Source organism: Corvus kubaryi, unplaced genomic scaffold, assembly GCF_017639235.1.
Source record: "Corvus kubaryi isolate FWS band 111438036 unplaced genomic scaffold, C.kubaryi_AGA036_p1.0 37264, whole genome shotgun sequence".
Classification (NCBI taxonomy): domain Eukaryota; kingdom Metazoa; phylum Chordata; class Aves; order Passeriformes; family Corvidae; genus Corvus; species Corvus kubaryi.
In genome coordinates this window covers 1,525,066-1,540,281 of record NW_024581079.1, presented here as the reverse complement: position 1 = coordinate 1,540,281, position 15,216 = coordinate 1,525,066, and the positions used below count along the sequence as shown (strand labels likewise).

Here is a 15,216-nt window from a genome sequence, read left to right as displayed (position 1 = left end):
TTCTGAAGGCCTTGATTCAAAGCCTCCTCAGAGCCATGCAGTGAGTGGAATCACTTGCTTGATGGGATCACCTTGGAGTGTCACAGACCAGACCAAAGAGGCTGTGTCGCAGTTAACTTATTTTCCACAGCCTTTAGACAAGTCTCCTTCATGAGGATACACATCTAGTGACTTAAATGCATCAAGTTTAGCACTGATATCCAATGCTTTCATCTCTTAACGCACTGCCATCCCTACTGTCACTGTAGACACAACTTCTCTGTTATCCATATGTTTTGACAAAGACAGAACAGAGAGATGGTGTACTCCAGAACTGAGGTACAAACTGGGCAAAGGGGAAGCTGCAGCAGGAATTTAACATTAGCTTCATAGAACATCTCTACCTATATTCCTGAATCTTATTCTGGTAATGTTGTCTGAGAAGAGTTTAACCAACTGTTGCTACTCAGGTAGCAGTTAATCAGCTGCTCACTGCAAGACAGCAGCTTCTAGCTACATCTAGGACTTTGATGAGGCTGCATCATCTGCTTCAGAACCTACTTCAGTAAATATAATAGTTTTGTTTGTCTCCTGTCTCCTAATTTGCTTCAAAGTGACACATTTTACTGAATGGATCAATCATAGCCAAGAAAGCAGCAGACACAAAGAAATAAAAATTTTTAGGTTGTTCAACAACTACCGCTTTGCTTTGAAACACAAATAAAATATTTACCACCAAAACGGAAAAAGCAGAAAACACCTACTGAGGTCACTGTCCCCAGGAGATCAGAGTTCTCTTCCCTTTCAAGCTCTAACCAACAAAGGCAGGGGGTAAGCCTTTGTCTCAGTCTAGCAACTGACCACCAACAAGGTTTAGGAATCAGTTCACACTCACACATGGGATACACACACATGGACAGGTAAAGACAGGCAGGTGCCTCTGCTTGCAATGATCCCAGAATCAGAGAGCCTGAAGTGGGTACAGGCACTTCTGCACTGGTTCAGCAGCATTTATGAGCTCTGACGCATTTATCTGCGGCTGCAAGTCGTGTGCTGGCACACAGACGTGTCCTACATAGGCAAAGGGATTACTGGATCTGATAACACTGGGCAGGACTCTACCCTGTACACATCTTCATGCCCTAAACATGCTCCAAGGGATTTAGACTCAAGTTTTGCATATTCAGAATGTAACCCTACTTGTAATTAAACCCTTGGTGACTTTTGGAAAGCCTCTTCAGGCTCTTCAGTCTCAGCCTCTACTTCTGGGCAGGGCAGCAGCTATGGCCTTTAAAAAGCTGTCTTTTCAAGGTCTGAGATGAGACATCAGCCTTACCTCTTTAAGTCTGCACAGAACAAATTCAGAGTGCATGGTTGCTTCATACACAGTATTATACCTTACAGCACCTCCACTAGGATGCAGTTCCACTCTGAGTGCAGCAAAACATTTCTAAACATTTGATACACCTCTAGACTTTGTGGAACTCCACACTGGCAAAAGTTTTCTTCAAGGCTGCATTGGTTAACAAGAGTGACCCCTCTTCACTCTGTGGAGCAGTATAGGGATGTTTTCCTCAGCAGCAGGGTCAGCTACAGCAACCTTCATGTCCAGCTGCTCATACCAATTCCTAAATCATCCTTCCAAATTGCACTGCGATAGTTATGGGATTGCTGGCACTGTGGACTGGTTCAGGGGGCTGGTTGGTTATTCTCCATCTGGATGTGATAAACCTTCCATTCAGAGTACATCTGCAGAGAGGTATTAGTACAAGCAAGGTAGTTATAAGCAGAAGGAAACAAATTCAGCTTTTCCATCAAGTAAAATGCCCAGGAAGCTATCATACTAGTGTTGATTGTCCACGTAAAAATGCAGCTGCGGTGATCTGGAGCTTCCTAGTCCACTGCAGAAGACAGTGAAATGCTGAAAGAAGGTAATCAACAGATCCTCTTGTGAGCCCAGCATGTCTGGGTTTTCCTGCATTTATAAAATGAGAGCTTTCATGGCTTCTGATGGAAGAGAACTAAACCAGAAGGAGGGGGAAGAAAAAAGAAAAGAAGAGACGGCAACATTCTGTTACCTGACATCAAGGTATCCAAGTCTGGCACGTACAATAGCCAGGACAAAAGCAACTCCTTCCCTCAGGCTGAAACATGAGCTTGATCAAGCAGGTGTCCAAAGCAGGGTTAACTTGCATTGGTTGACCATGAATTTCATTGTCTCCTTTACTTCACCCAGAAACCTTTGGTCTGGAGTGTTTACATGACTCTGAAAGGCAGCTGGGTGCAGTAGCTGCTCTAAGTGTTTGGGATTGGGTGATACACATGCCCACCCATGCTCAGGGAAGAAGGAAAACCTCACCATCGTTAGGAATCCCTTCTTAGGCTCCCTAGTGCATTCTGGCTGGAAAAGAATTGTTACAGGTCTTGGACCATCAGTTCAGCAAGAGCCAGGAGGCTCTTAGTGTTGTGCATCACTTTGCACTGGCACAACAGCAGCAAACATCTGGCCAGATGTTAAAAAAAAATTGCCAAAGGTGCTCAGGGTGGACCCACTTCAGTCAAAGTGATTCAAATCAATCTTAATCGTATTTAGGAATCAGCAAGCAGGAAGTCTTGTTTTGAAGTCACTAATTTTAATCTGGGTTTATATCTGTTTCTACGAGAAGGCGAGTCAGACTCACCTGTTTACTTGTTTCTGAACACAGTTCATTGCTATGGTTTCTCTCTCAGCAAAAAAGGAGGAAAGTGATGTGTGTTTAAGCAATTTTACAGCTGATACCAATCAGAAATCTGAATGTGTCCAGGGTGTTTTCTAATTAAGCTATTTTAGCTTCCTGTTGCTAGTGTATGCACCCTCAAACATTAAAAAAAACCACAATTTAAATGCAAGGAAAATAGAAATAAAATCATGTCTTTAAGTGCTAAATTAAACTACCAAATATGAAGTTGAAAAGGGTTTTGGAATGCAGAAAAGCACTCAAGACCAAAAAAAAACATAACACAACCGTTCTTATACAGGTACTGAACTGAGTCAACTGTTGAAATGAGTAAGCAGTTGGAGACCAAAAACCTTCTCTGGGAACAAATTCAAGACTTCTGAGATGCTGCAAGCTCAGAGAAGTCTTTCTTACTGAGCTAATGAGGAGCCAGAGAGGTAGATGAAAAAGCAAAAATCTACTACATATTAGGCAAGATTAATTACTTTCCACAAAAAGCCTGAAGAGCCACCTCAACATAAGCTATGCTGGTTGCTTATATTTTACAAGTCACTCAAATTTATGCCTTGCTTTCCATCACTTCAGAATTTCAACAAATCCTCACAGCTCTGACATTTTTGTTTCAGAGCAAAGAAAGGGCTTAAATTGGACTTGATGATCTTAAGGGTCTTTTCCAACCTAAATGATTCTATGAAATATTTACTCACCTACGTGAATAAACTCTAAGTGAAAAATTGCACTAAAAGATCCCTTTAGCATTCCACAAATTTCACCTGAGCAATGAACTCATTGCCTCAACTGGCAATGAGTGCAGTGTCCCACAGGTGATTTAGGCAAGAAACCAGCAATACTCTAGCCAGGTTAAATCTGAAGTTTCTCAGCAGCAAGGAGGAGGCTAATAAGTAAAATAGAATTAGGGGAAGTGTTTTCAAAGAATGAAGAAGAAACTCATAAAATTACAGTTCTGGGGAAGAGAGGCATCTCATTCCAGTGACCAGTCTCAGGTGAAGCATGGAGTTAGTTCAGTAGCTGCAAGTGAAGTGATAGTGGTTTAAGGGGGAGTCAGTGTTGTTCAGCATCATTACATGTGGCAAAGACAGTGAGAAAAAACACACAATCAAATCCCAGTTTAAGAACTACTGCACTGGATAGGAGCAAGCAATGAGAGAACACTCCCAGGTAGCTTTTCACTGCCACCAAGACCCTAGAAGCAGCTAAACACATCCCCTTCTCCGTAAGGAAGACAAGCAGCCACTGAGCTCTCTTGTACACTTCCTGCCAAATGTTTGCTGTTTAAGGTACAGTGGTGCTCCTAGTAGAAGCCTCAAAGCAGGGTTGATGCACAGCATGAGTAATTTAATAGACAATCTGGATATAAAAGAAGTAGATGCTGGTCATCCTGAGTTATCAGAGCAAAATCAGCTTCATACAGACCTGCACAGGGTTTGTGTCCCTCACCAGCTCCCAAGGTATATCTTCACTTAAGGTCTGATTTCTCATATCCTGGAAACCACAGAGCAGTTTCTTTGGATAGAAGCCAAGGCAGGATAAAATTTCTTGTTGGCATTAACATACACACAGTATTTTGTTAGGAGAAATATAATCCTTGTGACTTCAGTTCTAGAAGCAGCCATGAGTTCATCAGTCTCCCACTGCAGTGGCCTGGAGCGATTTACATAAATTATGACTGAACTGTGCAGAACCTCATGGGACAGAGCTGTTAATGGTGGCTTTGGCCCAGACAGCAGAGGCCAAGGAAGTGTTCATGAATGTACAGAAGTTTGCTGCTGGCACTAAGTCCCTCAACACAAAGAGGCCTAAAAGAGCAGGGAGCTTTGCATTTTCTTGCTTTACAAGAGGACAGAAAGCTCTTCAGAATCCTAATTCTAGCAACTATTCACTCAACCAGGTAACTGCATCTTCCTCTTTTGAAACATTTCTGGACAAATCTAGTTGAAGATGGTCCTGCTCTTGCAGGAGGGGTGGACTAGATGACCTTTAAAAGGTCCTGTCCAACTCAAACTGTTCTATGAAATGAAAGAGGAGTCTTTCATTAACTGCTAGTTCTCCCTTCCACAAGGTGTGTTGGGAGTTAATGGGAGCATGAATTCAGGTCAGTTTAGTTCAGTTCTTTCCTCTGAATCTGAATAATTGGTTTTATTGTTATATTGTTATATTTTAGTTTAATGGCTTGAAAAACATGTATTGACAAGAAAAAATGCTGTCAGAAAGGGGACTATCAGCTGTCAAGTCCTCTCTAGGTTTTTGTCCACGAGACCTTGCATGCTGAACTCAGACCCAGGGATCAGCACTACACTGGGTTTACTTCACTGTGGTTCTCCACACACAACAGAAACCCTGAGTTTTTTTCCCAAGAGTCTCCAAATGGCTTGCACATATTGGCACTGGCCTTACAAAGCAGCAGTTAAGGCTAATGGAAGTACAGAAAGCACAGTGCAAGTTTTCCAGGGGAAAGCTGGAACACAGGGGGGTCAGAAGCACTGTAGAATGAGTTAGGTGATCATTTTGAATTGCAGAGACCTTTGTAAACACAAGTGTGACCACACTGTGGTTTTACCAGAATTACAGCTGAGTATTCCTGTTCCTAACTTGGACAGGAGTGAGAAAGTAGGTGTTTGGCCAATCTGCACAGGCAATAGGCATGCAACCAAATAAGCAAAACAAGCTTATTTTCTTCAGCAGTTCTGGATAGTGCTAGCTTTCTCCTTATTTTTCTGGGTGGATAACTCAGAGGGGATTCAACCACATTTAGCAGCTCCAGTTTAAAAGCAGGTCTGACCCACTGAAGCCCAATGCCATGCTATCAGTTCCAGCAGAGCATTTTTCCCTCTGTTTCAAAGAGCCTTTACAACAATTTTCATAGGTATTACGTGGTACCAGACAGGAGTTACCCCTGAAGTACTCAGTGAGTGCCAGGTCCATCGCCCAAATAAAGGATATGCCAGCAACTATCCCTTACAGCTCAATTAAAAAGGGGTCTCCCCACTCACCTGCATACAGCTTCCAGGGCAGCCAGAAGAAACTAGCAGGAAAGCAAAAATCTCCGCAGAATCACATTAGCCACATCCATTCCTGCCTCTGCACAGCACAGAGGCCTGCAAGAACCCAGAATTCAGCTCAATCCTCTTGAACTGCCTGCTACCACTACCCAGAAACATGACTTGGAAAAACAAGCATTCCATCCTCTCGGCTTGGAAGAACCTTCATTTAATTTAGGGATTAGTGGCTGTGGGAAGCAAAGGGTTGCTGAGCCAACAGGAGTCTCAGCTGCACTCTGAGCTTTACAGCTGCGCATCACTCTTGCTTATTCCACTTTGCCAGCAGGATTGAGAGATAAAGGCTCTTTTCTTTGCTCAACACTCAAGACAGCCTTAAGAGCCACAATATCAGCAGAAAATCAGCCCCGTGCAGCCAATATTGCAAGATTTGTAGTGATACAGACTGAAAGCAGGAAGGAGACTGATGTAACTTTAAAGTCTGCTGCAGTCTCCATACAAGCACAGATCTGAAGAGCCACCATCAGAGCCAATGGATTTCCACAGTACCAGCTCAGACTGATCTATCTTGTAAGGGTATGGATTTCTCTTTGAATTCTCCCTGGCTTTCCTACAATGAGCACTGTTTAAGGCCTGGAGCAGGACGTTACTGCCAAAACAAAGCAATCACTTTATTCTTATCAATAGCTGTGATGCACCCAAATAGAGCAGAACCAATACATCCTACGCCTCACACCAAAGGGAGGAGCAATTTAGATTCAGAGGGCTCTCTGCTCCTCCTTTCCTTTGCTGAATTCAGGTAAGGTACTGCTTCACTTCAAAATCTTCACCAAAAAGAAAGGTGACTAAGAACATCCCCATTTAAAACTGTCAATGCAGCTTGTAAGCTCAGGCAGAGACTCTTTTGGCATGAGCTTGAGTAGCATCTGCTATACAGACGCTCAGGGGCCAAGTCCAGACACAAACTATAAACCACAGCAAAGAGTAAAACTGCCAGTGAGTCCAGCTCTTGCTTCTTTCTGTACAAGTGCATTCTTTCCTAGGGCTTGAAAGCCCCACTTTGCGCTGGGCAAAACCATATGCCCTGGGAACGTGACAGATTCAAAAGGATCCTCTTGTCAAGAAGATAACCTGCTTTCTGTCCCTAGAGTGGTACTGCTTAACTGCATCATGCAGCAAGAGTGCTCTTCCACGTCACTGCTCTCCACAACACCACTCCAGCCACAAAATCACTCCAGCCTCTCAGTATCCAAACGGAGCCAGAAATAGCTCCTCTCCAAACAAGCACCGCAGCACCCAAGACAGTTGTTCTGCAGCACATTCTACAGGAAAGTTTGACCCCCATCTATCCTGCTAAGTAATTCTACCTTTAGGGAGAGCACTTAACACCCAGCTCTCAGGCCTACCACTCTTCTCCACAGCTCAGTTTATGTTAGGAAAGAGCTACCACTTCTTGGGGCTCTCCAGGCTCAAGGTGCCTAAGCTGCTTCAGGAAAAAAATCGTAGAATCATAGAATGGTTTGGGTTGGAAGGGACCTTGAAAGTCATTTCGTTCTGACCCCCCTGCCATGTCCTTTAGTGACTCCAAAGCTGAGGTGCCAGACCTAATATCACCCAGCCACCATGTCCCCAGTCACTTGGCAGCTGCACCCATCCCCCTGCACAGTTACTGTCCCCCTCCATGGTACACTCCACTCTCTGTTGGTTTACCCTCACCGTGCCTGAATTTTTAATGTGGTATCCAGGGCAGACAGAAGAAACTGAACCAGATTTGGCCCCACTCACACAACAGGAAAGCTCAGAGTCCCAGGACAGAGCCTGGATCACCCACCCTGCTGCTCTCTCTTTTGCAAGTGAGATGTCGGCTTTAAGGCTGAGTGAACAGCTTTGAGTTCCCGGCTTTGAGCACCGCTTCATGCACCGGCACGAAGGGCTGCAAGATCCAGGCAGGGAAGGGATGAGCAGTGACAGAGCAGCGGGGATTTGGCAGGAGCAGCGCAGCCGTTTGTGGCAAGCGACCGAGTGGGGCTGCCGGGTGCTGCAAGGCGCTGTTGCCACCTGCTGGCACCAACACAGAGCAAACCAGGTTGGCTTCCAAAACCTCTTCTCTGCCCCAGAGCCATCAGTGCTCCCTTGACAGCACGGTCAACCTGTCGAGGGCGCTAGGAGGGCTCTCCAGATCTGCCGCACACGTGGGGAAGTGGGGAACAGGGTGGAAAGGCCTGAGCAGCTCCAGGACTCAGCACCAGGCTCGTGTCCTCATCTCAAACACGGAGCAGCTGCCCCATACCCCAAGGCATTTCACAGCAGGCCGTACCACACTGCTCTTCCCAGCTCTCCCAGGGATGCCTGCGCACCCTCTGCGACAGCAGTGTCATGACAAGCTTCTCAAGAGGGACAGAACACTGTAAATCCGGGTATTCTGAGTAATTCATACAGAAAAATCTATCAGTGCTTGAGCCAACCATGAAGATTCTTGGAAGATTTCACAATCCAGAGCAGGTAGGATGTAGAGCATTAGCCCTTGACGTCCTTTCCTCTTGGTTTGTTTTGGCCATAAATAGCCAGAGCAAGCCTGCAGTGGTACCAGCCACTGTCTACTGACCAGCATTCTTTGCTTTTATCATTACAGGGGTCTCCAGACTAACATTCCTTGAGAAGAGCATGTACAAAGGGGGGCAGTGGAGTTGGGGCAGCATCTGGAGTACAACTTTGATGAGGAGCAGCTGAGAGAGCTGATGGGGGCTCAGCCTTCAAGGAGCTCAAGCAGGACCTTCTCCCTCTTTATAACTGCCTAATAGGAGGGTGGAGTTAGGTGGGGGTCGGGCTCTGGTCCCAGGGAACAAGGGAGAGGACAAGAGGAAACAGCCTCAAGTTGTTCCAGGGGAGGTTTAGATTGGATATTTAGGAAAAATTTTTTCCCCAAAAGAGTGGTCAGGCACTGGCACAAGCTGCCCAGAGCAGTGGTGAACTCACCATTCTGGAGAGACGGTGTAGATGTGGCACTTGGGGACATGGGCTGGTGCTGGGGGAACAGTTGGACTCGATGGTCTGAGTGGGCTTTTCCAGCCTATAGGATTCTGTATCCTACCACACATTCTCATACCCACCCACCCCCTCACCCTTTTTCTGTCTGACCCAAGCAGGTATACAACAGATAGGAATACAGTAATACCGCTGCAGCATTTTACCTTCAAGCAGGGAGGCAACTCTGAGATATCTTGCTGAAAAGTTTCTTGTTCTCAAAACCATAGGTATAGGGTAGGGAGCATCAGGAGAGAAAGCTTATTCACTCTGTACTTCCTGGAAAAAAGGAAAAGTGGAGTTACTTTAGTGGGACATTTAAGAACACATCAGTCAAAGCTTCTTGTAACTATTCACACTCTTCTCTGGACTTCACAGAAACAGAGCCAGGTGTGTCAGCTCATTGGGCAAAAGCTGTAAATAGCTGGGTCAAGATTTCTCTTTTATGTGAGAATTATAGGGGTTATCTCAAGCAGTTTTTATTCCACTGTCAGCAGAAAACATCAATTTTTTGAAATAATTACCTTTTACAGAGAGCATATTTAACAATTGTGACTGACACATCTCGAATAAAGGCTCCAGTTCTGCAGACAGGAACAAAGCAGACTCCATGGGTACACAAAACTTGCCATGGGAATGGGGACTGCAGCACAGCTTACTTGTAAGCAGCTTTCATAATTGACCTGGGGTGTAGGGGCTGGGTGTTGAGCACAAGACTTGTTTAAATACTACATTTTTATGTCACCAGCTTTTAACCTAATTTTTTTGTTTATTTGGCAGGTTTATCCCTTTGCTTTAACAGGAAGAACTAGAAGAGGGAGAAGAAAAAAATTAAACTTATCCTCTTGAAAACCATACAATAAAGACATCTAAAAAGCAAGAAGAAACCCCAACAACAGAAGAAATGCCATACAACAGATGCCCTTGGTTTTCAGCCTGATTCCCCCACAGCATCAAGGCTCAGGCAACCACTCAGCACAAAGAGCGAATATGACTTGTCCCTACTCAAAGCCCTTGACCGATTTTAAAAAAGCATCAGAAGAAGAGTAGGAACCCCAAAAGCATGAAGATCCTAAAATTTTATGAAGCAAAAAGTAAGAACAGGTAAGAACTTACTAACACTGCCATGAAGGCAAAGGCTAACCAGCAGCACCAGAATTAACATAGAAGAAAGGGACAGCAGCAAGGCTGGCTCACCTCTGAGAGCCGCCTGCTCCATCAGCAACAGGGGACTCCCTATCATGCCCACCTGCTCCAGGAACAAGGTAATCCTCCATACCACCCCAAGAAACCCAGGAGGAACCTACACTGACAACCAGAGCCAGGAGACAACACCGTCCTACCCAAAGCTCCCTTTCCCAACAGCCCTGTTTCCCAGGGCCAGGTGAAAGCTGTAACCCTGAATACTCAGCGACTGAAGTCTTGTAGGCTTGGGCACTCCAGCATGTAATTAACTCTCTGGTGCTTTCCTCTAGCTGAAATACCTTCTCTTTTGCGCTCGCTTAGCTGGCTTTTTCCAAACATAGATCTCCTGGAGGCAGGGACCAGGTTTCTTTCAGTGGAGGTAGATGGTGCAAAGCGCAGGTAACTTTGGGGTACTGAAGTAAAAATTATATATATTTATAATTATATATCTACAGATACACAACTTGTAGTGTGATTGTACTGTAGTCACAATTGCTAATGTTAAAATAAATGAAAAAAAAAAAAAGAGAGAGAGAACTAGCCTGCTAGGAATACAGCACTGAGTGAAAACCAGGGAGCAAGACTTTGGCTCCAGTTGATATATTCTGGGAATCAAATGGAGGTGGTGATGGATACAAACAAGCCATGGACAACCATGGAGAAGTCAGGGACACCTGCTTCCCCAGAGTCAGCATTTGTTTCTGCATTCTTCTGAGCACATTAATAATCCTCTCCCCTGCAAAACAGGCCCAGAAATAGCTGCCTGAAAACAGAGCAATCATCTCCAAGCCCTGTACTCCCAGCTTGTCCAAACCAAAGTGTCCAAAGTGACCAGCTACTGATCCATAAATGGTTTCTTCCAGGTGGTGGCCAGACCTAAACCCCCCCACACAATCTCTCCTGCCCATCCATGGAGCAATACAAAGCAGGCTGCCTGTGGATCACAGATGAGGAGAAACACCAGCCCACATTTGAAACTCTCTGTCTCCTGTGCTCCTGAGCCAGCTTTAGCAATTTCAGAAGGAAATGTCATGCTAATCCCACATGACAATCACCTTTATGAAAGACTTATCCTGAACAGACAAAACTAATTGCTGCTCCTGTGTGTATGTTCAGACTTGGCTCATTAAATAACATGCACTTTTTTTGGCAAGACTTCTGCCCTCTGGCCTCATGCCAACAGTGGCTAAATTAATGACTGTCCATGTGACAAGAGGTGGAGAGCTGAGGCATTGGATCATTAAGTAACACACAGAGGAACTTGAACAGGGAACAAACAGTTCACGCCTTGGTCCTTGCTACACTGGAACCAGAGCAGAACTTCATTCTCCTTCCTTTCCTGCTTCACATGAAGCTTTGATTTCTCTGTCTCTTCATAGCCCTCCTAAGTCAAGGTGTCATGTTGGAATAGGTTTGTTTATGAGACAAGACAATCTGAGTTTGTGGGGCTAGAAGGCTGGTCCTGCAGGTATAAACTCAAAGCTCCAGCAACCCAAGGATCCTACAGGCAAAATCTTTGTGAAAACCTTCCAGTGAGGTACAGTTGATTTAAATACAAAAACAGAATCTCATTGCAGGAGTTCTTGATACCTGCACTCTACCTAATTGATGTTTTCACTCAAGTACCTCAAAGTGCTGGTTGATTTGATCAGGGACAGGGAAGCAGAGGGAAGGGAGACGGATGGGGGAGGCAATGCAAGAGGGAATAAGAGGGATGTGAGGGAGCTGCTGGCTGCTGCCCAGACCCTTCTGTCCATGCAGCGACAGTTCCCAGGGCTGCTCCTCTTGCTACAACTCACCTGTGCTACAGAGCAGCACCAACACACCAGGTTGTGACAAAGGCGTTGTGTGTCAGCACCCGGGAAAAGCTGTGCCTGGTTTGTTCAATGCAGGGAAGAAATGCAGGGCCAACTTTAAAGTTGCCTGAAAAGAGGCTGACAAAATTGGTTTTTGGTTTGTTTTTTTTTTTTCCTTTGAAAACGTTAATCAGTCACTGACACCACAGCACGTGAAGGAAAACCCAACCCCGCAGATGCAGCGCTGGGAACGAGGCTTCCGTCCCCTCGCCTCTCCTCCTCCCGCTCTGCCGGCGCCCCCGGGAGCCGGGCGTCCCGCGGCGGGGTGGGGGCACCGGAAGAAGACAGCCCCTCACCCTCATGAGGGGCACCGGGCAAGAGAAGAGCTGAAGGCGGGCCTGCATGGCGTCACCCGGGTGACTCCAAGGCACAGTCCCGTAAAGGCTGGCGAGAGGAAAGCCCCGTGAGGCGGGACTGGCAGGACAAAAGCGACTACTCCCCGCCAGTGCGCGGGGGCCGCTGGGCCGGGCAGCGCCCGCCCCCCAGGACTCCCCGCCCCAGCCACCCCCGCGCCACCGCCCCGCCCTGCAGCTCCGCCCCGCCGCTGCGCGCGCGGCATCCTGGGTATTGCAGTCCAGGAACGCCGTCGCACTGCCGGGTGGCGCGGCGTGGAGACTACATCTCCCGGCATGCGGCGCGGCGCGGCCTCCCCCACCGCCGCGCCGTGTTGTTGCGCCCGGCCCGGCGCTCCCGTTCCCCCGCCGCGCCTGGTGTCCCGGGGCAGCCCGGGGCGGCGGCGGCTCCGTGCGCCAGGGCCCGGCATGGCGCTCCCGACGGCGGCGCAGCGCTGCCCGTAGGTGCGGCGGCGCTCAGGGCCGGGCGGGCCTGTGCGGGCTGGGCGGGGCGGCGATGCGCCACAGAGGGACTCTGAGGGTGCCGGGCGGGGCTGGGGGCGCGCTGAGTACCCCATGATGGCGAGAGGAACACGGGAGGGGGGAGATCTCTGAGGTGTGAGGTGGGACGAGGTGTCCGTGACGGGAGTGTGGGGCCGCACCGTGGCGGGGCATGCTGGGGTCGGGGGCCCTGGAGAGGGCTGGAGCGCGGGTGGCTGAGCTGGGGGGCGGGGCTGGGTTGGGGCTCAGCTGTTGCTGGGTGGAGGGGAGGGCCGCTGAGGAGGACAGAGCTGGGAGCAGCGGAGAGGGAGCGGGCGGGCTGGTGCAGGGTTGGGGCTCCCTGAAGAGAAAGGTGTGTGCTGAGCAGCTGAGCTTTGCCGGTGGCTGTACCGAGGACAGTGGGAGCGGAGGAGTGCTGTCAGTGAGAGGATGGCTGAGGAGGAGCAGAAGTAGACGATGCTGTGCGTTGTGCTGGGGAAGGTGCTGCGAGTGGTGGTGAGGGAATAGAACCGTGGGGTTAACTCTAATACTGGGGAGCGTGCTGAGGTGATGGTAGGGAAAATGGAGCCTGAGACTTGGTCAGTGTATAACATTAGAGTGAGGTTCCTTGACACATCTAGAAGGCTTTTCTGTTAAGAATTGAGAAATGCTGTGTGCAAGGAGGGCCTGGCATACTTAGAACGTGTTGGCAGGTTCAAGGAGAACTTCAGATCAAGGAGGGAAAAAAGATGCAGGTGACTCTTCAGGGGAATGAGCCAACTTCCAAGAACTTCACATGAGAGCTCTGTGTTCTTGCTTGTTACAGGTGACCAGTAGAGAAATCATCACTTTCCTGCTGTGCTGCCACATCCTAATCCTCCCTGATTTTGCAAAAAACCCATTCTGCAGGCATGGCTCACCTGAGAGAATTTGCTAGCCAGGTAAGTGGTGATTAAAAATTTATTTTAAAACCCTCTTCAAGGGTCTATATAAAGGTGTTTGCTCTTGATATGAGGGTTTCAAACAAATAACGAGAAAATCACTTTTTGCTACTCTTTATCTCTCTTGCACAGGTCTCAGCTTACTCCTGTTAGCTGATTGACCTGTGTCTCACTCTATGCTGGTGTTGGGCTGATAGTGTTGTGTTGCCAGCCATACAGAAAGCGAATTCTTCACCCACTGTGGAGCCTTTCTCTGGGATTAACTGTGTTCTTTTTAGGGAGGCAGGAGTCATTGGCTTTCTGAGTATTTTTGGAAGGGGAAGTCTAGAAATGGGAACAGAAAAACTGTGTGTGCTGGCTCTGCCAGACATATCTTCCTAAAGTGTTCATGGCATTAGTGTCAGAAAAATGGTGCTTGCAACCTTGCTGCATAAGAGGCAGTGATATTTGATACTGGGCTGTAACTCTTCCGAGACATCTCAGCCTCTGTGGATGTGATAAAAGCTGCTGTTGTGACGACATTTTCATAAAAGGAATGTGGAAAGATGATGCCAGGGTTTGGGACTAAAAGCTAAACCACATTAATAGTATGGGCTTGCATCTTCCCTCTGAATTTTGTTGTGGGCTGTGTTTGATTATTGGCACATGTCAATGCTGAACATAGGTCTTCTAAAACCATGTTCTGTGAGTTTTGGGGCATTATTCTGTTCTGCTCCTAGGTGTAGAATTACTAAGAGCTTTAGTGGTTTGAGATAATGCTTTCTCTGAACCTTTTTTGATTTAAAATTGATTTGCAATGCATGTTAGTTTACATGCTGTCTTTCACGTCAACTGCTTCCCCAAAGTGCGTATGGAATTAAATATAAATATAGTGCCTGGCTGAGTCACTGTACAGGGGGAGAAAGGGAAGGATACTGTCTGCTTAGGGCTGAAAACTGAGTTCTGTAGCTGCAGAGGAGGTTGCTCTGAAGCTTTTTTTATACACAGCATTCACTCATGAAGCTTATCAGCATTCTAGTGGTTTCAGCTCTGAATTTATTATGGAAATGTTAGGCATTGCATTCTCAGATTGTGCCATCCCATGACTCTATCTGGTCTTGGAATAGGAAACCAATCTGTGTTGTCCATTTTCCGGTCTTTTCAGGAATCCCTGGTGGAACCTCGTAATCTGTGTAACTGAGGCTTGCTGCGAGGGCAGTAGGAACTGGCCTGAAATTCCCTTCACTTAGGGGGAGATTTAGGGAGCAGTGGGAGGTGCTGTGAAAATCAAGAGACTAAGACTTGCATTGGGATGTCAGAGGCTTGACTTGTTTCTGATTCTCAGTTCTAGTGCTGATGGGCACTTACCATCAATGTAATGCCCAGGTTGCTCTGCCTCGGTGCCTCCATTTCCCTGCCTCAGCTGGTTGTTTCCTCTCTCTCCTTGGCTCCCTTGTGCTGTGTACATACAGCACTGCAGGCCTGGTCTTGGTCTGAAGCTCTATCTGCCAGGTGATGTGTTAGTCACTATGTTTAAAGCTCTGACCTGAGCTCTGTTTCTAGATTTGCTGTTCCTTATGTGACCTTGGAGAAGCCATTTAGGGTTTTTTGGCTAAGTAATGCTTCACTACCTGAAGCGAAAGAATACTGTCTGTAAAGAGTTGGGAGTCTCAGACAAACAGATGTGTTTCAAAGTGTTGAACAGA

The 15,216-nt window shown here is 47.1% G+C and overlaps 1 protein-coding gene and 1 long non-coding RNA gene across 3 annotated transcripts in view; one reads left to right on the top strand and one right to left on the bottom strand.

The window, feature by feature from the left end:
* Positions 1-8,896: 8,896 nt before the first annotated feature.
* On the bottom strand, positions 8,897-12,224 carry LOC121662913. The gene is made up of 2 exons (XR_006015480.1): positions 11,722-12,224; positions 8,897-9,016 (listed from the first exon to the last, which is right to left on the bottom strand). It is a non-coding gene; the product is annotated as an uncharacterized LOC121662913 (long non-coding RNA).
* A 248-nt stretch (positions 12,225-12,472) lies between these two features.
* Positions 12,473-15,216, top strand: part of STK25 (serine/threonine kinase 25) — a 21,970-nt gene continuing 19,226 nt past the window's right edge. The window contains exons 1-2 of one of the 2 annotated variants that reach the window (XM_042024616.1): positions 12,473-12,571; positions 13,417-13,531. In XM_042024616.1, the coding sequence (XP_041880550.1) occupies positions 13,502-13,531 (30 nt within the window). In that variant the 5' untranslated portion in view covers positions 12,473-12,571; positions 13,417-13,501. Of the gene's footprint in view, positions 12,576-13,416; positions 13,532-15,216 lie in introns of both variants that reach the window. The other variant, XM_042024615.1, reaches the window with a different exon arrangement.